Source organism: Cebus imitator, unplaced genomic scaffold, assembly GCF_001604975.1.
Source record: "Cebus imitator isolate Cc_AM_T3 unplaced genomic scaffold, Cebus_imitator-1.0 Scaffold92, whole genome shotgun sequence".
In the NCBI taxonomy this organism is placed as follows: Eukaryota; Metazoa; Chordata; class Mammalia; order Primates; family Cebidae; genus Cebus; species Cebus imitator.
The window spans coordinates 10,793,556-10,817,894 of NW_016107407.1; the positions used below are offsets into that span (position 1 = coordinate 10,793,556).

Sequence of the window (24,339 nt, forward strand, 5' to 3'; positions counted from 1 at the left end):
TTGCACAGTATCCATCACTATAAAGGTTAAATTAGCTATTATTATTACTATTATAAGCTAATGAAACATATTCTTCTAGTAACAATAAAATGAAGAAGCCAGGCATGGTGGCTCATGCCTGCAGTTCCAACACTTTGGGAAGCTGAGGCAGGAGGATCACTTGAGGCCAGGAGTTCAAGACTAGCCTGGGCAACCTAGCAAGACCCTGTCTCTACCAAAAATAAAAAATCTTAACTGGTTGTGATGGCACATACCTGTGGTCCCAGCTACTTAGGAGGCCTAAACGGAAGGATTGCTTGGGTCCAGGAGCTCAAAGCTACAGTGAGCTATGATTGCAGCACTGCTCTCCTGCCCAGGCAACAGAGCGAGACCCTGTCAAAGAAAATAAAGGAAGGGAAGGAAGGGAAGGAAAAATAGAAAGAGAGAGAAAGAGAAAGAAGAGAAAGAAAAGGAAGGAAGGAAGGAAGGAAGGAAGGAAGGAAGGAAGGAAGGAAGGAAGGAAGGAAGGAAGGAAGGAAGGAAGGGAGAAAGAAAAGAAAGATGAGTGTTTTCGAAACCTTTATGACTATATATGCTTATCTAATTATTAAGACGTGGACTCATGAAAACTTTTTTTTAAGTTTGGATACTTTTAAATTGTGTTTGAATTTCAAGTGAGTTTTCTTTCTTAAATATATAACACTATGTAATACAGGATGTGGTACTTCTATTTTTCTTTTGATCAGGTGTGCTATTACAAAGACTGATATTATATGATCAAAATTTGGGTGGATTTTCTTATCTATTGATAGCTAAATCCCAGGGTTTCAAGAGAACCTAGAAACTCCATCTCCCCCTAACCCTCAGCCAAATACAAACTGGAGTGACAAAAATCAAACATTGTATGTGGCAGGTTTGAAAATCTTTCATGCATCCTTAATGTGTACCCATGTCTGCCAGTGGTACCAAAATTGGCTTTTAGGTCTTTAATGCCCCAGAAAGAAGAATCAAAAATGTCAGTTTTCTAGTGAGGAATACTTACTTCCTTGCCACTTGCCTTATGAAATACCCCGGTCTCTTTCTGCTTGTGGACCGGTGCATTTTATAATATGTACAATTTGTTACTAAATTTCAATTGTTGAGTTAGGAGCACTGGAGAAGTATGTGACCACAGAGCAGGACTGCATCACCTACTTGGACTTCGTGTCACTTTTCCATAAGAATAATGAAAAGATTATTTTTTTCTTTTTCTGTGAAGAACGTCACTTGTATACAAATGGTCAACAGGTACATGAAAAAATGCCCAATGTCACCAATCTTCAGGGAAATACAAATCAAAACCATGACGGGATACCACCTCACACTTGCTAGAAGCTCTATTATCAAAAAGACAAAAAAAATCACAAATGCTAATGAGGATGTAGAGACAGGAAACTCTTATACACTGTTTTTGGGAATGTAGCATAGCTGTTATGGAGAATAGTATGGGGGTTTCTCAAAAAATTCAAAATAGAACTATGAGGTAGGTTTCAATGGCTCACACCTGTAATCCCAGCACTTTGGGAGGCCAAAGCAGGTGGACTGCTTGAGCCTAGGAGTTCAAGACCAGCCTGGGCAACATAGTGAGATTGCGTTTCTTTAAAAGAAAAAAAAAAAAAAGAGCTATCATACGATCCAGCAGTCCCATTACTGGGCATTTATCTAAAGGAAACAAAATCAGTATGTGAAAGGGATACCTGCACTCCCATGTTTATTACATATGACTCACTATAATCACCAAGATGTGGAGCCCAACCTAAGTGTGCATCAACAGATGAATGAATAAAGAAAACGCAGCAGATACACATTCAACCATTAAAAAGAATGAAATCTTGTCATTTGTGACAACATGGATCAATCTGGAGGATGTTAAGTGGCCTGAGAACTCCAGCACGACAGTAAGCTAAGACAATCATAGGGCACACCTTATTCGTCTCTGTCTTGCAAGGACTTCTGTCCTTCATTGCTTGGTGTATCTTGAAACTGTTGTTTCATATATTTTATCTTTTCTTTTTAATGAAACAAGGTATCACCCTGTTGCCCAGGCTGGAGTGCAGTGGTACGATTACAGGTCACTGCAGCCTTCTGGGCTCAAGTGATCTTCCTGAGTAGCTGGAACTACACCTAATTTTTATTTATTTATTTATTTTTAGGGACTGACTTTCATGTTGCCTAGGTTGGTCTTGAAGTCCTGAGCTCAGCCTCTCAAAGTGTTGGGATTACAGACATGAGCCACTACACCCAGCCTATCTTTTTTGTTTTCAAGAAAAGAGAATAAATCTGGTTGTTACTCCATCTTGGCAGGAAGCAGAAGTCACAGGGGCTTATCCAAAGTATAATGACATTTTTAAACTACAGCAATAAAAATCATTCCCTTCAAATCTTTTAAAATTAAAAAACAAGGTTTCATTATAGTAGGGATCAGTTTTACAAACTGTATTAAGGGTTTATCTTATATATGTAAGGATATATACCCATACTCAATGGAGTTTTATGATATATCATGAATTTTACAGTGAATGAATTTTACGTGATCACAAAGAGTAAATAGATTCTGAATAAAGTACTGAAATTTCTAACATCCAATGACATTTTCTATGTAGCTTTAACCCTTGGCATAACTGGCCGGTAAATACAAAATTGGGTTCTTTTATGACCATGCCCAAAGTACATTGGATTTGGGTTGAACTCTTCCCACCTTCCTGAGATTTTATTCTCTAATTATTTCTCAGGGTTCCCAAATGGGTCCTCCCTTGTGTCCACAAATCAGTCTGTCAGCAGCAGTTACCACAGAACATCTGGTACCTCCTCCAGCCCCTGCTGCAGTTCCTGCTTTTTCTGGTTCTTCCTGAGAAGCCTCTTCTAGGATCCTTAGTGAAGCCTTTGCTGATAGTACCTCTTGAGGGAGTGCCCCCATCAGTGCCAAGGGCCTATCCAAAGCTGCCAGGAAGGGCTAGGTTCCTCACAGAGGCAGGGGACTCCAAATGGTTGTGAACATAGCCTGCTTCTGGCCTTTAACTCCTCCCAGGATCTTACAGCCTCTGATAAAAGCAGTTCAGCCCCAGACAGGGAACAGAGTTCATACCACCCTCCCTCCTGTTCCCGCTGCCCTGCCATCCCGATTCAATCAAACAACTTCTCCTCCCTCCGTTACAAAACAAAGGCCCTCATGTTCATCAGCCAATGACCACAAATATTTGATAGCAGCAGAGGAAGAGAATAGATGTGTTATGTACCAGCAATATCTGAATGCAAAAACTGGACAACCCAAGTGCCCTGTTCCATAGCCACTGGGCCTTGCTGGGCCACGTACTGAGGATGTGCCTGACATTTGGAGCTCAGAGGTTGCCCTGTATGCAGCCTCAGGGAAATAGCTTACGGAAGAGCTGTTCTTAGATCCTCCTGCAAAAACCCAAGAGCAGAGGTCACTCTCCCCAGGTGATTTTGCGTTGCTTGTTGGAAGCCTAGACTACGGGACTCAATAGCAGCTTCTGATATCGAACCCTCCATTTCTCACGCTCAAAGGAGGCACAACCTAAGTCAGACACAAACTATGGTCTGGTTCTTTCTCCCCCTCCTCTTCCAGGCTCGCACCAACAAATTGGTACAGCAGAGTCTCATTTCCTTAGGGGTCCTGGAACTTCCTCTTCACTGTGATTACAAAAACATTTCTTAAAGGATACATTTATTCCTCAGGCACATTAATGGAGTCCAGATTCTATTTGGATAGTATGGACAGACAGATGTGCAGTGTTTTGTGCTACTTTTAGATGAGCAATGCTGTTTACACAGACTTTGCCCGAGACCACCCAACTCATTTCACATGGAGCCTCCAGCTTTCCAAGCCCTTAGCCTCCAGAGGAAAAGAAAAAATTTAATAACTCAGCGCCCCACCCAGTTTTGAAGACATGACTTAATACCAAAGGAATTCGCAAGCCTGCACTGCCAATCAACATGCCTACATCAAATAAACCATCTTTTCTTATTCCGAAAAATGGAAGGTGGCTCTAGAAACATTCTGCTCTCTGACTTTCTTCCATAGTGTTTGTTCATGTCTCATTTGAGACCTGGGGAATTTTGAACAAAGACTGTAAGTCTAAAAAGTGCTAACAATGCCTGAAACACTTGATACTTGCCCTCTCTCAAGCCTTCCACTTTCTATTTCGTGAAATTGCTTTTTCCCCTTAGCTCTCTCTTATGCCTAATTATATTGTTCATCATCTTTTGCATAGAGAAGATTTCTTACATTTTTCGTAGCGTTTGCATATATCAGTAATTTGTTTGCTCCTTCTGTAGCTTTGAGAAGCAGGTAAGGTCGGGTGTTAGTCCCTATCGGCTGCTTATAAACAACAGAGATTTCTTTCCTATAGTTCTGGAGTCTGGGAATTCCCAGATCAAGGCGCTGGCAGATTCATTGTGTGGTGAGGGCCTACTTTCAGACGAGATCAGGGGCGTTCTGGGTGGTGTGGCCATAGATGGTGCCTTCTCACTGTGTCCTCACTTGGTGGAAGGGGCACGTGAACTCTTTGGTGTCTCTTTTCTAAAGAGACTAATCCCATTCATGAGGGCTCAGCCTTCAAGACCTAACACCCTCCAAAAGTCCCCACTTTCTAGTATCATGGTGATTGGATTTCAACATCTGAATTTTAGGTGGGGTTAGGGGAGGAGGAGTCACAAACATTCAGACCGTAACAGGTGGTAGCAACGTCTCTATTTTCCAGGTGAAGTAAATGAGAAATCAAGCGAGTTTGCCAAAGCGTCCCAGGAAGTAACTGGTTAAGTCAGTTATTCCAGCTGATCACAATAATTTCTTTTTCTACATTGCATCTGGAAACCATTACCTGCTTTTAAGTTTGGTTGTGTTGGGTGACGTAGAGATATCACCACATTATGGGCATATATCATATGTTATGTTGCTTTATGGTTTACCAAGCAAGACCTAAGGGTACATTGATGCCTTTTCTTTCTAAGCCCTTTCTGAATTTGGTCAGTGATGTGTATAGAAAACATGGACCCAGTAAATAATATTCTAGGGTTCTTCTGTAAATATTGACAAATTTTAGCTATATGAATGACTGGGGGCTACTCACAGAGCTAAAGGCAGCAGAGCTTGGGAGAGTAGGAAAAGCATTGGAATAAAAGCTAAGACACTCGGGGCTAGGTCTGGCTTTGTCCTTAATTCACTCCCATGTATGCTCCCTTCCCTTTTACAGACAATACAGGAGGAAAACTCAATCCAATAAACATTTATCAAGGGCCTATTGGGTAAAGCAGTTTAAATATGACATTTAAATTAAACCTCTCAACAACCCAAACAGGTAGGTGTCATTGTACACATTTTCTAGAAGAGAAGACTGGCATCAGGGAGCTTAAGACAGGGGCGGGGCAGGGTCTGAGCCTCTCTTCGAGTCGCATTCCACGTTCCTTTCTATGTCCAAGGCCCTGCTCAGTGTTAAGGAGTCTTTAAGGAGATAGATGTAAAGCTGCTTTCAAAACAGCAGAAGTGGGCCTGGTGCAGTGGCTCAGCCTGTAATCCCAGCATTTTGGGAGGCCAAGGCTTGAGGATCACTTGAGCCCAGAAGTTTGAGATCAACCCGGACAATTCAGCAAGGCCCTTGTCTCTGCAGAGATACAGAAATGAGTCAGTCCCAGCTGCTCAAGAGGCTGAAGCAAGTGGACTGCTTGAGCCCAGGAGTTTGAGACCAGCCTGCACAACATAATAAGACCCTGTCTCTACAAAACATACAAAAATTTAAAATGTAGAAAACACATCAGAGGTAAACAGATGCATATGCAATGAACAAGGGGTAGCTAGTATAGCAAGGAAGTAACCAGGGCTGCCTGAATGGGAACCACAAGCAAAGGAAGCAGACTGGCTGGAGAAAGCAATTCTGGCCAACAGTGGTGCTGGGGTGAGGTTCAGGTAATAGTTTATAATGAAAGTGGAACTTAATTTGGATATCTAAGCATGGTCATGATTTTGACAGGCAGAAATGTGGCAGAGAGACATTCTGGATAGAGGGCGTATTAGTCCATTCTCACCATAAGGACATACCGAGACTGGATAATTTATAAAGGAAAAAGGTTTACTTGACTCACAGTTCTGCAGTGCTGGGAAGGCCTCAGGAAACTTAGTCATGACAGAAGGGGAAACAAACACATCCTTCTTCACATGGTGGCGGCAAGGAGAAGCACAGAGCGAAGGGAGGGGGGACCCCTCATAAAACCATCAGATCTCATGAGAACTCACTATCACGAGAACAACATGGAGGTAATCGCCACTGTGATTCAATTACCCCCCCACCAGGTGCCTCCCATGACACGTGGGGATTATGGGAACTAAAGTTCAAGATAAGATTTAGGTGGGGACACAGCCAAACCATATCAGAGGGAGTATTAAGAAGATACAAAGATCTAAAATACAAAGATGGTAAAAAGCAGGGTACGCATTAGACTTAGCCCACAAGTTGGTGTGGGTAGAACCTAGACCCTGGCTACTCAAAGGGTGGCCTGTGGACCTGCAGCACCCCCTTCCCCTAGAAGCTGGTTAGAATTGCCTAAAACATTAGCTGGGCATGACTGCAGCAAGCTATAATAGCACCATTACACTCCAGCTTGGGCAACATAATGAGACCCCAAGTGTAAAGGGAAAAAAAGGAAGAAATGCAGACTCTCAGGCCCCACCCCAGACATAGAGAATCGCAATCTGTGCAAGTGATCCCTGCATAGTAGAACACAGTGGATTACCCAGGAAAGGTACATTGCGAACAGGCCAATAGAGAAGCTGCTGAATCTGTTGATCGGGTGGAGGCTTTGAAGCACGATGGGGTCATGTGTTAAATCTCCATCCTAACTCCAGCAGCATCACTTCCCAGCTGTGGGACCTTAGGCAAAGCTACTTAAGAAGATCACTTAAATTGGGGTGATAACAGTACCTGTTACCTGCCTCACAAGATTTGTTTTTAAAATAGACTTTATTTTTCGGAGTAGCTTTAGCTTCACAGCAAAGCTGTCTGGGAGGTACACGATTTCCTTAAAGCCCCAGATAGCCTCCCTCCCTTATCAACATCCCCTGCCAGAGTTGAACATTTGTTATAATAAAACCTGCATTAACACATCATTATCACCCAAAGTTCATAGTTTACGTTAGGGTTCACTCTCGGTGATGTATGTTATATGAGTTTAGATCTGTATGATGATATCGAAGCACTGGAGTAGCATCAGAAAGGTAGTTTCACTGCCCTGAAAATCCTGCTTTGCCTCTTTAGCCCTGCCTCCCACCTAACCCCTGTCAATCGCTGATATTTTTACTGTCTCCATAGTTTTGCCTTTTCTAGAATGTCATTTAGTTGGAATCTTATAGTATGTGGCCTTTCAGATTGGCTTCTTTCACTTGGTAATATGCATTTAAGTTTTCTTCATGTCTTCTTATGGCTTGATAGCTCTTATTTGCACTAAATAATAATTCATTGCATGGATGCATCACAGTTCATTCATCCATTCACCTGCTGAAGGACCTCTGGGTTGCTTCCAGTTTAGCAATTACAAATAAAGCTGTTGGCCAGGAGCAGTGGCTCATGACTGCTTGGGAGACCAAGGCAGGCAGATCACTTGAGGTCAAGAGTTCGAGACCAACATGGTGAAACCTCGTCTCTACTAAAAATACAAAAACTAGCCTGCCATGATGGCATACACCTGTAATCCCAGCTACTCAGGAGGCTGAGGCAAGAGAATCACTTGAACCTGGGAGGTGGAGGTTGCTATGAACCAAGATTGTGCCACTTACTCCAGCCTGGGTAACAGAGCAAGACTCTGTCTCAAAATAAATAAATAAATAAAGCTTCTACAAACATCTAGGTAATTTTTTGCAGACAGAAGTTTTCAACTCATTTGGATAAATATTAAGGAGTATGATTGCTGGATCCTATCTCATAGGATTGTGTTGGGATTCATGGAAGTAATGTGCTTATCAGTGTGTCAGGCATTTGGTAAATTTCAATGCTAAATAAATGATTCTGAGAGTCAGGCTTACTGACTGGCTCCCCTAATATTTATGGAGCCCAGGACAAGAGTACAGTGACAGATCCACATACCCTATGCCAAAATAGTTGAGGTTTCAAAACTTGATAGCTTTGTTCATGGCCAAGTTTAGGTTTTCACTTGACCTGGAAACTGACTAAAGGAGCCAGGCTTATCCCTACAGGCTGCAAGCCTGCGCAGATGACGGTATCTGCTGGGGAAGACTGGGCATGAGCTGAAGACAGGGCTCCTAGGTGGGGCCAGGACCTTCCTGCACCCTGGATGGGTCTCACCCAGGAAGCTCTTCAGAGCTCTGGGTCCCCTGGGTCCTTCTCCTCCATGCCCCTCTTTTCCAACTCAGATGCCTCCAAGACTATACCTTCTGAGCCAAGGGGCTGAAGGGAGCATCATTATCTGGGGAGTCCCATCCTGCTGAGACACCTACCTGGGTGATTTAGGGTGGCCAACTGGAAAACATCCCTTCTCTTTGCCTGTTTCCCTGGGTAGCCTAGCCTTTTCTCCACCACTGCTCTCCCCGACACAATCTACTCTGCGAAGAGGAGGGGAGGCCTACTTCAGCACACACGTCCTCTTGAATAATTCCATTAGCTCAATCTGTTACAGAACTTTCCAAAAAAAACCTTCTTTATAAGACCAAAAAGAAAAACAGCAACAATAAATGTCTTTGTGTTTTGGTATTTGTGATACGCAGGGCTCCTCTTGCCTGGCTCTGTGGGTGGCTCTGCCCATTGTTATGACAAAATCAGACTTTCCAGGCATGGGAATCTTCAGAAATATTTTGAGCTGAGAAGTGACACACCAAGCTCAACTTTTTGGGCCCAAATACGGTAGGGTGGGAATGAAGATAGATTCAGTCAAATGCCGGAAGGTGGGTGAGGGTTCTGAAAGTTTCCATGGCTCCATGGCACAGAATCTGCCGCCACTTCTCTCCCTGGGTCCTTCCTCAACACCATGGCAACTCCCTGGCAATCTTAAAACAGTTTCATGAGAGTTGATTGAAGATGTTGTTACTGCTGAACAATCATTTTCATTTGATCATTTTTTAAGTGATAATTCTAAACCTTTTTTTTTTTTTCAATTGCGTGGAGAAAATGGTCTCTTAGCCAGACATGGTGACTTACACCTGTAATCCCAGCACTTTGGGAGGCCAAGGCTGCTGGATCAACTAGGTCAGGAGTTCTAAACCAGCCTGGACAACGTGGCAAAACCCCGTCTCTACTAAAATATAAAAATACACAAAAGTTAGCTAGGCGCGGTGTCACAGGGCTATAGCCTCAGCTACTCGGGAGCCTAAGGCAGGAGAACTGCTCGAACCCGGTGGTGGAGGTTGCAGTGAGGGAAGATCGCACCACTGCACTCCAGCGTGGGCAACGGAACAAGACTCTGTCTTAAAAAAGAGAAAAAAAGAAAAAGAAAATGGTCTATTAAGAAATGATCATAGGATATCATCAACCACATTTTAAAACATAAACGTTGCTGGAGTCTTTGGGGTCATTCAGATGTGTCAGGAGGCTCCGTGTGTTTGTCCTTCTGCTTCATGATTTAAAAACATAATTTAAATCAAAACAAGAAGTCCATACCACGGTTCAAAACAGAAGGATATCCTGCTTCAATGTTTCAAACAAAGTTCATGTAAAGCAACGTGGCTGAATCTGTTTTTAAACTGAGTTTCCTCTTTCCAGGGGTTATCTATAACTAAAGTGAAGTAAAGATCCATTCCCTTCTCCCCTCCCCTTTCTCCTCTTTTGTAGTGGCCTTTCTTTCTTCCCACTAGCCTGTAGCTTCTTCCCATCATAGCGTCCCTCCTTCTGACCCATCCTCCCTTTATTTCTCATAAAGAAAAACGCCTTTCTCTGTGCAGTGGGGATAACTCTTAGCTAACCAGGATCCCTCTTGGAAACTGGGTGGAGCAGAATACCAATCACAATAGAGTGATAAATCATTGTCATTAGACAGAAGGCCATTTTGGCTTGGAAGAAAGTCACATCATGTTTCCAGAGTTAGACACACCAAAGTCAGGAAATGCAAGATGGATGTGTACTTTCAAATGAACTAAATTGTACAAGTGAACATATATATATAATATTTATATTATTTATAATTATTATATATTCATATTTAATTTATATTATGCATGTTTATATATAAATATTTGTGTATATATAAAATTATATATGTTTATATATAAACATATTTGTGTATATATAAGTTATATATATATATAATTTTTTTTTCCTGGCTAAAATTGCTAGTTTCACTTGAAAAATGTATCCTTTACTCATTATCCAATGAACTACTGGTATTAAAACATCAAGAATTCATATTTTTATATTTCAAATGTTCAGAATTCACATGGCTTTTTGCATTTAGGTTGTTCTTTTTTAACGTTTTGAGGATGTGGGGCGTGGTGGCACACGCCTATAGTCCCAGCTACTTGGGAGGCTGAGGCGGGAGGACCACCTGAGCCCAGGAGTCCGAGACTAGCCTGAGCAACATAGTGAGACCCCCATCTCTAAAAATATATAAATAAATAAAAATAAAAAGTATATATTGAGGAGCTCCTCAGGAACTGAGATAATAAAATAATAGTAATGAGAATAAAGAAATGTAGTTTGGGTGGGAATCAGTCAGACATAACAGAGGAAGTGCTGCCTGCCAACATTTAGTGGCTAAAGTGCGTGAGGGAGAAGCATTAAAAATCCAGCTAGCATGCATACTTACAAGCTTCAGTCTGGCTTAACAAATGCCGAATGCTACAACGTGCCAGCTACTGGGGGTACAATTAGGATGGAAATTGGCTGCTGTGCTGAAAGAATTTTCATTCCATCGGCAATTGCTACGTCCACAGAAAATTTCGGTCAGTTGTGCTTTGTGGACATCCAGATATGCATAGTGTTATTGGGGCACCCATGTAGGGGAAGCCAGTGGAGTCCAGGAAAAATTCCTAGAAGAGATGATGCCTCAGTCTCTTTTTCTTTTCTTTTTTCCTTTTTTTTTTTTGAGACAGAGTCTCGCTGTGTGGACTAGGCTGGAGTGCAGTGGTGAGATTATGGCTCATGGCAACCTCTGTCTCCCGGGTTCAAGCGATTCTCATGGCTCACCTTCCCGAATAGCTAGGATTACAGGCACATGCCACCACACCTGGCTAATTTTTGTATTTTTAGTAGAGGTGCGGTTTCACCATGTTAGCCAGGATGGTCTCAAACTCCCGACCTCAGGTGATCCGCCTGCCTTAGCCTCCCAAAGTGCTGGGATTATAGGCGTGAGCCACCGTGCCCCACAAACTGAGCCTTGAAGAAAGAATAAGAATTACCCACATGAAGAGAGGTGTAGAGGTGTGGTGTGAGCCATGCCCAGCCAAGATCAAGAACCAAACTGCAAGTACTGTACCCAGAACTCTAGGACCCTCAATGCAGAACAACGGTATTCACTGGCCATGCTGAGAGGGGTCACAAGGAATTGGTACTCAACAATGTTTACCAAAATTTGTGGAGTATTGACTTTCCCTGTAAACTAGAGTGATCATTGAGGTTCTTTTGCTTACAAACAGTGAATTCTTTTTTAAATTCCCACAAGCTAAAATGGGGGATTTATAGAAAGGAGTTGGGGAATCTCCTGATCCCCAAGATAAAAATGCAGCCAGACCTGGAAAAATATCAGGAACTCTATGCTCATGTTCTACTACAGATCTTCTGTCTCCATCCTGCAAAGCAGTTTCAGGATCACTCCATGCCCCACAGACTGTAAGTAACAGCTCTCTAGAATAACGGACACAGATCCAATGAGAACCAATAAGTACAAAAGTGGGTTACAGCATGATCTCCAGGTGACTGCTGTCCATTGAGAAAAACGATGAAAACAGCAAAGTGGGGCCAGGTGCTTTGGGAGGCCAAGGCAGGAGGATCACTTGAGGCCAGGAATTTGAGACCAGCCTGGGCAACATAGTGAGACCCCATCTCTAAAAATAATAATAAAATTAGCTAGGTGTGGTGGTGCACATCTGTAGTCCCAGCTACTTGGGAGGCTGAAATGGGAGATTGCTTGAGCCCAAGAGTTTGAGGCTGCAGTAAGCTATGATTGCACCACTGCTTTCCTACCTGGGTGACAGGGTGAGGCTCTGTCTCAGAAAAAAGGAAGGAAGGAAGGAAGGAGGGAGGGAGGGAAGGAAGAAAGGAGGGAGGGAGGGAGGGATAGAGGGAAGGAAGGAAGGAAGGAAGGAAAAACGGAAGGAAGGAAGAAAGGAAGGAGGGAAGGAGGGAGAAAGGGAGGGAGGGAGGGAAGGAAGGAAAGAAGGGAGAAAACAGCAAAGTGGAATGATGGAAATTCTGCCCTCGCAATGGCTCAGTGTAGACCTCAGATGCTGTAGCATGGGAACTAGGGATTCACTGAGAGACCCCAAAGAAACACACAAATGAGTACCAGCAACGGAAAAATAGCAGTCCTTCTTAACCATGTGCCTCATGGGTCAGTCCACCTCAGTAAACCCTAACCACAGAGCACATGGCTTACATGTATATGTTATCTGCTATGTGAATGAACAAAGAATAAACCACAAAACCAGTGTCAGGAGATTCACACAGATGTGTATGTTTCTTAAGAATAAAGGCAAGACTAAAGACATGGTGAAACCTTATCTCTACTAAAAATAATAAAAAATAAAAAAATTTGGCCAGGCGTAGTAGCCTGTAGTCCCAGCTACGTGGGAGGCTGAGGCAGGAGAATCACCTGAACCCGGGAGGCAGAGGTTGCAGGGAGCTGAGTTCATGCCAATGCACTCCGGCCTGGGCAGCAGTGCTGGACTCTGTCTCAAAAAAGAAAAGAAAAAATTACTAAAGGCAGATATCAGGAAGATAGAGCATACTTTACGTACTATTTATTATAAAATGCCAGGCACTTTTCTAAGTGTTTAATGTGTACAAATTCGTTTAATCCTCCCTATGCTCCTATGAAGTAGGAATTCTGAATATCCTCTTTTTATGCATAGGGAAACTGAAGCGCTGAAAGGTTAGGTAATTTCCTCAAAGTCAGTGACCAAAAGCGGATTTGTGGCCGGAACCCAGGCAGCCTGGTCCCTGACTCTGTGGGACACCAGCTGCCTGTTCGCTTGGTCTCCACATTCTCCCTTCTCCCTTCTCACCCACAGAGAGTGCAAGTGTGAGTTCTCCACAAAAACAATCTTAGCAGCAAATGGGTATTTAAATGAACAGGAAACTGAGAAGAAGGTAAGTCAATTTCAAGGGATAAAAACATTAACATAATATTAGGTTGGTGCAAAAGTAATTGCGGTTCTTGCCATTTGAAAAAAGGCAAAAACCACAGTTACTTCTGCACCAACCTAATCATTTTAAAACTAGTTTTCTTGGTAGCAGAACATTTCCTCTCCAGTGTCTTCTTTAGAATTCATAAATACCTCCGGACCTCGTGGCTCAAGCCTGTAATCCCAACACTTTGGGAGGCCGAGGCAGGTGGATCATCTGAGGTCAGGAGTTTGAGACCAGCCTGGCTGACATGGTGAAACCCCATCTCTACTAAAAATACAAAAATCAGCTGGGCATGATGGTGCGCGCCTGTAATCCCAACTACTTGGGAGGCTAACGCAGGAGAATCACTTGATCCCAGGACAGAGGTTGCGGGTGAGCCAAGATCATGCCACTGCACTCCAGCCTGGGTGACAAAAGTGAAACCCCATCTCAACATATATATATCTATAAAGTAGAGACAACTCTACTTGTCTGGTTGTGTGTATATATATGTGTGTGTATGTATACATATATGTATACGTATATGTATATATAAAGAAAAATTGTGTATGTGTGTATATATACATATATATATACACATATATATAACACCAGACAAGTAGAGTTGCTCTGCTGGAAGCAAGGGACAGGCACAAGAGCCTCACTGACCCCAGCTGTGCATCATCTTCCACTTTGGCTCCATGCAGCTTCAAAGTCTGAGGGACCCAATTACAAGTCACATCTCACATCAACCATTGATTGGAAAGCTAGGAATGCTGGAATCAATTCACCTGTCCTGATTATCTGAGCTGTTATCAAATGCTCAGAGTTTAAAAAAAAAAATTCATTTTGAGCCATTTGCAACATTGTAATTAGGAGCTCTCTAGCTTGATCATTAAATCTTCTTATAATGAAATGCTTCTGACTCTGTTTTGCATCTCTATCCATTTGACAGAGTATCAGCGAACTCACTGAACACAGGAGAATAGCTGAGAGGAAGGATTAGGATGAAAAAAGGGGAAAAGCAAAGTTAAGGCCTCTGTCGGGAGCGGTGAATATTGAGACAGCGTTTGTGTAGAGATTTTGAAGTAAGTTGCGCTCTAACTCTTGAAATGAATGGCTTAGAGGGTAGTTCTCTTGTTTATTTGTTTACTTTTCCTCTTCTGGTTCCTCAAAAGGACAGGATATTCAGGATCTCCATTGTTCCTCAGATTTTTCCTGAACGTTCTCAAAGCAGTCCAAATTGTCTGTTTGGTGAGGAACCGTCTCCCTACCATGCCATCTGGGCGTGCTCTGTGGAGTACCTAGAGACCAGGTCACCTAAGCTAGTAACTTCCAAAATAGTTCTTCCAAAGATGCCTGACCAAAGGTCAGAGGTTTCCCTTTGTATTTAAATAAATCTACACATCCTCTGCCACCAGCGTTCTACCGAGATGTTGATTTCTCCCTGCCAGTTCAGCTTATGCCTCTGACTTCACTGATGCAGCCAGACCCTGCACCCCTTGGTGTTTCTCTCCGGGGAGCACCTACTGTGTGCTTCTTTCCCCCAGGAATACTGGGGAGAGGCAGGGGTTACACCAGAATGCTTTGGAGTCAGGCGAATCTAGGATTGAACTGGGCTTGTTCACTTACTAGCAGCACCTCTTTGGAAAGTTTCTTTTTTTTTTTTTTGAGATGGTGTCTTGCTCTGTCACCCAGGCTGAAGTGTGGTGGCACAATCTTGGCTCCCTACAACCCCCACCTCCCAGATTCAAGCGATTCTGCCGCCTCAGCCTCCCAAGTAGCTGCAATTGCAGGCACGTGCCACCATGCCTGGCTACTTTTTGTATTTTTAGTAGAGTGTGAGCCAATATGCCCAGCCCTCTTTGTGAAAGTTTATTACACTCTTATTGTCTCTGTTCCTTCATTTGCAAATTGGACATGAAATAATACCTATTCTAGCCAGGCACAGTGGCTCAAGCCTGTAATCCCAGCACTTTGGGAGGCTGAGGCAGGCAGACCACTTGAGGCCAGGAGTTCGAGACCAGCCTGGCCAACATGGCGAAACCTTGTCTCTACTAAAAGTACAAAAATTTCTCCGTCATGGCGGTGCACACCTGTAATCCCAGCTACTCGGGAGGGTGAAGTGAGAGAATCGCCCGAACCCAGGAGGTGAAGGTTGCAGTGAGCCAAGATGCTGTCACTGCACTCCAGCCTGTGCAACAGAGCAAGACTCTGTCTCAAAAATAAAATAAAAAATAAAATAAAACTTATTTTGAGCTCTACTGAACCTTAGCAAAACAGCTAAATCCATTTATATGCAGAATCTTCTAGTGCATAGAAAAGCCAACTTATTACATGAAGCCAGCCATAACTTTGCTTTAAAAATACACAAAGGTAGCAAAAGAAAATAAAACAATGGACCAATCTTACTTATACTATTTTATTTGGGATTGCTCATCTATCTTCAAACCAGTGACATTCATTAAAAACATACAAACATCAATCCAAGAAATATAGGATGACTTTGAACCATTAAAAAACTATCATGGCTAGGCCTGGTGGGATGGCTCACACCTATAATCTCAGCAAATGGGGAGGCCAAGGCAGGAGGATCACCTGAGCTTGGGAGTTTGAGACCATCCTGACCAACGCGGTGAAACCCAATCTCTACAAAAAAAAAAAAAAAAAATTGCCAGGCGTGGTGGTATGCGTCTGATTAAGGAGGGGCACTGACTGAGCCAAATAGAGAAAGTGAACATCAAAATGCCTGTGGAGGGGAATATCAATGAGAAGTAGGGAGGTTGTGCCAAAAATTCCTGAAACGTTCAGGATTAGGTTCTTAGAATGTGGGGTAAGGAAGGAATGGAATGAAAACAACAAGATTGGCTGAAAGCCTTTGACTGGAGAAGCTGAACCTCTAAGTTAATCTTCACCATCGCAGTGGGAAATAAAGGGCTTATTTTTCTGGAGTGTTTAAACCAGGGGAGCTCTAGATTCCTGTGTGCCAGTGGAGGACTGAGGAGTAGCCATTTCCTGGAGGGACTGAGTCAGGTTCGAGGGTTGGGGGAAAGATGAAAAAGAAATCTGGAGGCTGAGGCAGGAGGATTGCTTGAGCCTAGGAGTTTGAGACTAGCCTGGGCAACACAGTGAGATCAATATTTCTATCAAAAAAAGACAAAAATTGCCTGCCTCTGCAGTTACAAGTCACCACCCTCAGCCCCAAGACAATTTTTACAAAGAACTGAAAAGTAGACTTGCGCTACCAAATATTAAAACATATTAAAAAGCTATGATAAGTCCAGGCATAGTGGCTCACACCTGTAATCCTAGCACTTTGGGAGGCCAAGGCAGGAGGATCGCTGGCAGCCAGGAGTTCAAGGATGCAATGAGCTGTGATCACATCACTTCACTCCAGCCTGGGTGACAGAGCAAGACCCTGTTTCTTGAAAAAAAAAAAAAAAGAAAAAAGAAACAATTATGATTATAGCAATATGATTTGGGTGTTGGAATAGATAGATTAATTAATTGGACATGTTAGATTAATTAATGTTGAAGTAGACATCATGTTAGAAAAGTATAGAAATTGATCCTTACATATAAGAATAAAGATCAAAATGATGTCTCAAACCAGTAGGGAAAAATAATAATTCAATAAATGATATTGGAAACATTGACAATATACACACTCGGAAGATATCAATTCCAGATGAACTAAGGACAAATCTAATATTAAAAACATGTATATACATGAATGAACTGAGAGAACATGCTGAGTGAAATAAGCCAGGCACAGAGTGATAAATACCATATAATTGCACTTATATGTGTAATATAAAAAAGTTGAACTCATAGAAGTAGAAAATAGAATAGTGCTTACCAGAGGCTGAAGGCAGCAGAGAAGAATGGGGACAAGGGAGAGGTTGGTCAATAGGTGCAAAGTTACAGGTAGATAGGAGTAATAAGTTCTGTTGTTCTATTGCACAGCAGAGAGACTATAATTAATAATAATGTATATTTCAAAATAGCTAAAAAAGGATTTTAAATGTTCTAAACACAATAAATGATAAAAATCTGAAGTGATGGATATGCTGATTAGCCTTATCTGATCATTCCAGAATGTAAAAATGTATCATAACGTCGCATTGTACCCCATAAATATTGTATCAGTCCATTCTCACACTGCTAATAATGACACGTACCAGAGACTGCGTAATTTATAAAGGAAAAAGCCTTAATTGATTCACAGTTCCACAGGGCTAGGAAAGCCTCAGGAAACTTACAATCATGGTGGAAGGGGAGGCAAACATGTCCTTCTTCACATGATGGCAGGAAGGAGAAGTGCAGAGCCAAGTCAGGGAAAAACCCCCTAATAAAACCATCAGATCTCGTGAGAACTCACTAATTATTACAAGAACAGGATGAAGGTAATTTTCCCCATGATTCAGTTACCTCCCACTGGGTTGTTTCCTACGACACTTGGGGATTACGAGAACTGCAGTTCAAGACGATATTTGGGTGGGGACACAGCCTAACCATATCAAATATATACAGTAATTTTTGGTCAATTAAAAATTTTAAAAAACATGTTTATATACTTGGAAGAAGTAAGACTTTCTTAAGTAACACTTGCTTGGCAGCATACTTTATGACTTTTAGCACATTTAGTTTTCTGATGTTTTTTGGTTTTAATCAATAGAATGAAGATGATAATAGTAGAATTATTGTGAAATTTACGCTGATCTGGCAGAGTATAAATCTCATTGGTTACATTAAACTTTGTGGTTTAGTAGTTGTATTCAATTCTGTATAACCCAGTCGCCTGGGAGTGCTGAAGTTTTATTTTTCCTGCTGCTATTAACAACATATTTAAGTCTAATGTGCAGAAATTCTTCCTATGCTAATTCCTTGATCTCAGCACCTCTAGCAGTGACAAGAAAACTTTCTCCTTTGACATTTTTGACAAGTCCTTAACCACTGTCATGACTACTTGTGAATATCTGATGATATATGTACAAAAACAGCAAAACATCTGTAAATTCTGAATATCCTTTGATTTTTCTCCTTTTGACATCAGTTCCCATCAGAAGAAAATTACTGGGTTTATCTAACTTGGTGGGTCATTTTCAGGATGAGCTAGTGGGTGAAGCCTCTCTCCTTGCCTGCCTGTGCTCCCTCCAACCATCCACAGTAAGGAGTGAATGCTTTACCAAGCAGAAGTTAAAAAAATACTTTGCCAGGCATAGTGGCACACACCTGTAGTCCCAGCTACTTGGGAAGTTGAGTCAGGAGATTGCTTGAGCCCAGGAGTTTGAGGCAGCAGTGAACTATGATTTTACCACTGCTCTCCAGCCTGGACAACCAAGTGAGGCCATGTCTCTTAAAAAAAAAAAAGTTAAAAATATTAAGGTCTTTTTATTTCGTTTGAACAGCAAGGTAAAAATACAAAAAGTTTCTCATTGGCAAAACTGTCCTACTGGTGGATTGGCTGTTTTGTCCCTTCTCAGATGACTAACTCCATAACAAAGTAATTGTACCTCTAGATAGAGACTCAGTTACAAGTGAGAGTCCAATTCAAACTAACCCAAGAAAATTCCTAAGGGAATTGTCTTGAGTAGCTGGAAGGTCTGAAGTCAGCTATAGCTTCAGGCCCAGCTGGTTGGCCTGCACTGCGAAGGCTTGGCCCTACCTGAACTGCGCGAAATGGGCTCCCCCCAGGAAGAGGGAGGGCCTCTTCGCAGGGATAAAGGAGGAAGGTGCTGAGCTAGCAAAAGTGACAGCTGTCCACAGCAGTAACTAAAGATGTTTCCTAGTTCAGCATGTAGCACATATGTTGCCTATATTGTCTTTTCTCCCCAAGGTTATTGTTAGAATCAAGGGATTGCAACATCACAGCATTCTTGCTTGGTCATGAAGCAGACTGTCTGAATATATCAGCTTTGGTTCCTTTAATGTGGGTCTGTAATGAGGCTGGGAGACAAGTGGCTGGTTCTCTTTCTTGCTTTGCCTCTGCACCATTCTATTATGATGGTCACTTTGTAACAATGCATTTTGTTTGTTTTGTGAGTTTTCATTAGGACAGGATAATATGCTGTTTATAAACATCATGAAAGTGTATTGTCATAAACTTTAACAGGATTAGAATGAAAAGTCTTCTAAATATGGTTCTGAGGCCAGGCATGGTGGCATATCCCTGTAATCCCAGCACTTTGGGAGGCCGAGACAGGAGGATCATTTGGGCTCTGGAGTTCAAGAACAGTCTGGACAACATAGCAAGACCTTTTCTCTACTAAAAATAAAAATAAACTAAGAAAAAAATCAGCCAGGCATTATGGCATGTGCCTGTCTGTAGTCTCAGCTAATTGGGAAGCTGAGGCTGGAGGATTGCTTGAGCCTGGGAGGTGGAGGCTGCAATGAGCTGTGAGCACACCACTATACTCCAGTCTGGGCAACAGTGAGAACCTGACTTAAAAAAAAAAAAATATATATATATATATATATATGTGTGTGTGTGTGTGTGTGTGTGTGTGTATGTGTGCATACACACACACATGTGCATATATATTTTTTACATATATACATATATTTTGTATGTATATATTTGTATGTATGTATGTATGTATGTATGTGTGTATATATACAGTTCTGAGCGTCATATTCTTACGCCTGCAGAAACTGACTGAGGCCTCATCATTCCTGTCAGAAGGTCTAAGTGCAGCACTTCTTGATTCATGGCCTGTTCCAATTGCCCTGGATGTCAGCTGAAGGGCTGGGTCTCCACTGGTGGGGAGTAGAGGAGGCCTCCAGGCTCTCAGGGAAGCAGAATCTGACTGTTCTCCACTGCAGGCCTATAGTCAGGGCTTGCTGGCAAAGCTGACATACTCGGCCCACCCCTAGGGCTCCGTATTTCTGCCTTCTCCAATTCTCTCTGCTCCAGGAGAGGCTCAGGCACCTTCCAGAGTGTTTTGCTACATGTTAGGTTTGTCTGTCCTCTCTCCACTCTCCCACTCCCGCTGCACACCCAGCCTCTCCCCGCCAGCCATTAGAAAGCTTTGTCTCAAGGGCAGTAGCAGGAGCATGGCTCTTGGTAACCATAGGCAACCATGAATTCCTATTAGCTATTTGTGCTATATTTGTAAGGCACATTCCGGCCACTAACTGGGTAGACAGGAAAATGTGCTTTAAAGGTTTTCTTGTGCAGTAAGATCATCTCCCTGTTTTTTTCTCCTTTTTTGCAGAATGACCAATCCATGGGTGAGATGCAGATAATCGGAGGCGATGATCTTTCAACACTGGCTGGAAAGGTTTGTTAATGTAACTGTGCTCAGGTCGCATTGATGTCTGGGGGCATTGCTGACCTGCATTTCAGGTCAGCACTCACAGGACATTTCAGATCCTCTCCCGGGTTTTCCAATTCATACAGATGGCTGTGTGAATCCTTTTAATGATCTCCCCTTTCTAAAACACTCTTTTTAGAATGCTTCCAAGACACCATGCAGACCAAATCTTTCTTCTCCACGCTTCCTTCCAATCTTATTTCAGACAGCAAAACCCCTTTGCCCACCTCGTTCTAATCCTTTTCTACTCATCTTTCCAGACACCCTCTGAAAAGGAAGCTTTCTCCTTTATTTATTCATGCCTTTTTTCTCTCATTCCTCCTCCGCACCCAGGCACTTCAGTAAGACATTTAAACATGTTCATTGAAATGTACAAAATCTGGGGAGGGAAGAGAAAATGACTTCTTAAGAGTGCATTTCAGCACTTTGCCTTTTTTTTTTCTATTAGGAAGAATGTAAACTATTAGATAATAGGAAGAACACCTCCAGTTTTAACTGGGAGTTCCAAATCTGCCAGTGCTTAATAATTAAATGAAAAGACTGTTTAGATTCTGACATAAATAAACTAGAAAGATGGGTTGTTTCCTAACGGATATGATGTTTGTGGAATGTTACTTGAAATGCAAGTTTGCTGTGCATAAAAGCAATCTGGAATTTGTTTTTGTTCAGCTGTACTGACCTAGCTTGTATGTCTTATCCCTGAACAGCTTCGGCTTTCTAAGTAAAATGGATCAGCCTATTACACAAGCTTCATCTCTCATTCTTGTGGTTGTTATTGTTATGCAATGCCCGGTAGGGAAAAGGAATAGCAGCCACATTTAATAAAAATATGTGGAATAATCTTAGGATCATTATAGAGCCCCAAGGACTCTTTTTTTTTTTTTTTTTGAGACAGTCTTGCTCTGTCCCCAGGCTGGAGTGCAGTGATGCAATCTCAGCTCACTGCAACCTCCACCTCCCAATTTCAAAAGATTCCCCTGCCTCAGCCTCCTGAGTAGCTGGGATTACAAGTGTGCACCACAATGCCTGGCTAATTTTTGTATTTTTAGTAGAGACGGGGTTTCACCAAGTTGACCAGGCTGTTCTCAAACTCCTGACCTCAAGTGATCCACCCGCCTCGGACTCTGACTACAAAATAGCATACTCTCCTTTATTCTGAAGACAGCATAGTAGACCTAAGTGTTAAACGGCTGTCTAGCAGTAAATTGTGTTCCATAAAAATCAGAAATAACTTGCTGATGTTAATGCATCACTAAGCCATCATTTGATGTTACCGTTACATTAGTGCATAAACAACATCCTAGAAAGCTAAAATACTCAAAGTAATTTCCAGAAATTCATAAATGTTATCGACCCCAGGGTGGTGTTTAAATAATGCGTCATTTTAGCATTTTATTGTAGGACACTGCCTTACAGGTTTATTTCACAAAAGAAATAGCTTACTTGCACTTTTGCTATGGAGTCTGTCAAAGTGACAACTCTAAGATTCTCAAATGAATGCCAAGAAGAAATTTGCACATAGACAGCCAGGCATGGTGGCTCATGCCTGTAATCCCAGCATTTTCAGAAGCCAAGGTGGGTAGATCATTTGAGGTCAGGAGTTCAAGACCTGTCAGGCCAATGTGGCGAAATCCTGTCTCTACTAAAAATACAAAAATAAACTCCAGCTACATGGGAGGCTGAGGAGGGAGGATACTTGAGCCCCAGAGTTAAGACTGCAGTGAGCTATGATTGCACCACTGCACTCCAGCCTGGGCGACAGAACAAGACTCTGTCTCTTAAAAAAAAATTATTTTTAAATTAAAAAATCTTTATATTATGCCTTATTTCCGCTAGAGCCCTTTCCCCAAGTTGCAGTGTTTACCTTAGGGCTTATTTTTTATTTGCCTGTCTCCCTGACCAGGAAGTCAGCATGAAGTGGGCAGAGACCCCGCCTGGTCCATAACAAATTGGAATAAATATTTGGTGACTGAACAAGTGGACGATCCTCTTATTTAGAAATTAGAAAGAAGTCCTCTATTAATTTTGGGGAAGAGAAGACAAAGCAGAGGGAAAAGGTAAACATAAGCCCACCTGGTCACACCCAAGGACATGCCCACCAGCTGGTTAAGTTGAGAGGTGGACAAAAAAGGAGCAGAGTGAGGGAGGAGCACCCTCTATGTTGAGGCAGAAGGGTTTCCTTACAAGAGATTCAAGGGGAGGCTAGGTGCGGTGGCTCATGCCTGTAATCCCAGCACTCTGGGTGGCCGAGGTGAGCCAAGGTGGGCTGAACACACCTGAGGTTGGGAGTTTGAGACCAGCCTGACGAACATGGAGAAACCCCATCTCTACTAAAAATACAAAATTAGCTGGGCATGGTAGTGCATGCCTGTAGTCCCAGCTACTCAGGAGGCTGAGGCAGGAGAATCACTTGAACCCAGGAGGCGAAGGTTGTAGTGAGCCGAGATCATGCCATTGCACTAGAGCCTGGGTAACAAGGGTGAAACTCTGTCTCAAAAGAAAAAAAAAAGAAATTCAGGGGGACTGAGGAATTGAATGCAATACAGCTGAGGTGGAAGAGTGAATAAAAAATTCACTTAGCTATTAAAATTTCCTTTTCCTTAAAAAGATAAAGGCCAATATGCCTTGGCATAACACCAAGTAACCACCAAAAGTAGCCAGAGCCTAGTTTGAACATCACAACTGTAAGTGTTTGAGAAGCTATTTCTGGCGTCAACAGATCCTGTAGGTAGAGACAATGTACTGTTTGCGGAGTTTTTCAGCTATAGGGGCACTGTTAAAATCCATTTGTTTCTATTCAATAGGTAATAAAAATGATTAGTTGTCACTGGGTTTAGGAAACTTAAATGCCCATTACAGCCCTAGGGGAGGGTTTTCTGTCTGATGGAGTGAGTCTGTTAGCATTTAAGTTATAGTTGCTGCCTTGAAATAGTAGGCAGCTCAGCTGACGCAGTGGCTCATGCCTGTAAATCCCAGCACTTTGGGAGGCCGAGGCAGGAGGATCAAGATGTCAGAAGGTCGAGACAATCCTGGCTAACATAGTAAAACACTGTCTCTGCTAAAACTACAAAAAATTAGCTGGGTGTGGTGGTGTGCACCTGTAGTCCCAGCTACTTGGGAGGCTGAGGCAGGAGTATCGCTTGAACCTGGGAGGTGGAGGTTGCAGTGAGCCGAGATGGCGCCACTGCACTCCAGCCTGGGCAACAGAGCTAGACTCCCTCCCCACCACCAAAAAAAAATAAAAATAGTACACTACTACAATGACTTCTTTGGGTAGCCATTTTCATAAGAAATGAAATACAAGACATGAACAAGGTTAAAAAAAAAAAAAAAAGATAAAGGCCTTCACATGGCCCACCCTGTTCACTTATTCTTCATTCAGCCTCTCCATGAAATGTTATCAATTAAGTTAGATAGAACAAATAAGCTCCAGTATTCAATGGCAATGTAAGGTGACTATGGTTAGCAACAGTGTGTTGTATATTTCAAAGTATCTAGAAGAGAGGACTTGAAATGTTCCCAACACCCAGAAATGACAGTCAAGGCAATGGTTGCCCCAAATGCCCTGACCTGCTCATTAGACATTCTGTGCATGTAACAAACATTCACATGTACTCCATAAATACATACAACATTTTGTATCAATGAAAAAATAAAATTTTTAAAAATAAGAATTGGCAAGATTTTACAAATAAATTTTAGAGGCGCTCCAAAATCTTTCCATC

General features: G+C 42.3%; 1 protein-coding gene across 2 annotated transcripts in view; it reads left to right on the forward strand.

Moving 5' to 3' along the window:
• PRTFDC1 (phosphoribosyl transferase domain containing 1) overlaps positions 1-24,339 on the forward strand; it is a 96,131-nt gene that overhangs the window by 52,302 nt on the left and 19,490 nt on the right. For both annotated transcript variants that reach the window (XM_037740963.1, XM_017535529.2), the window contains exon 4: positions 20,516-20,581. In XM_037740963.1, the coding sequence (XP_037596891.1) occupies positions 20,516-20,581 (66 nt within the window). The remainder of the gene's footprint in view (positions 1-20,515; positions 20,582-24,339) is intronic.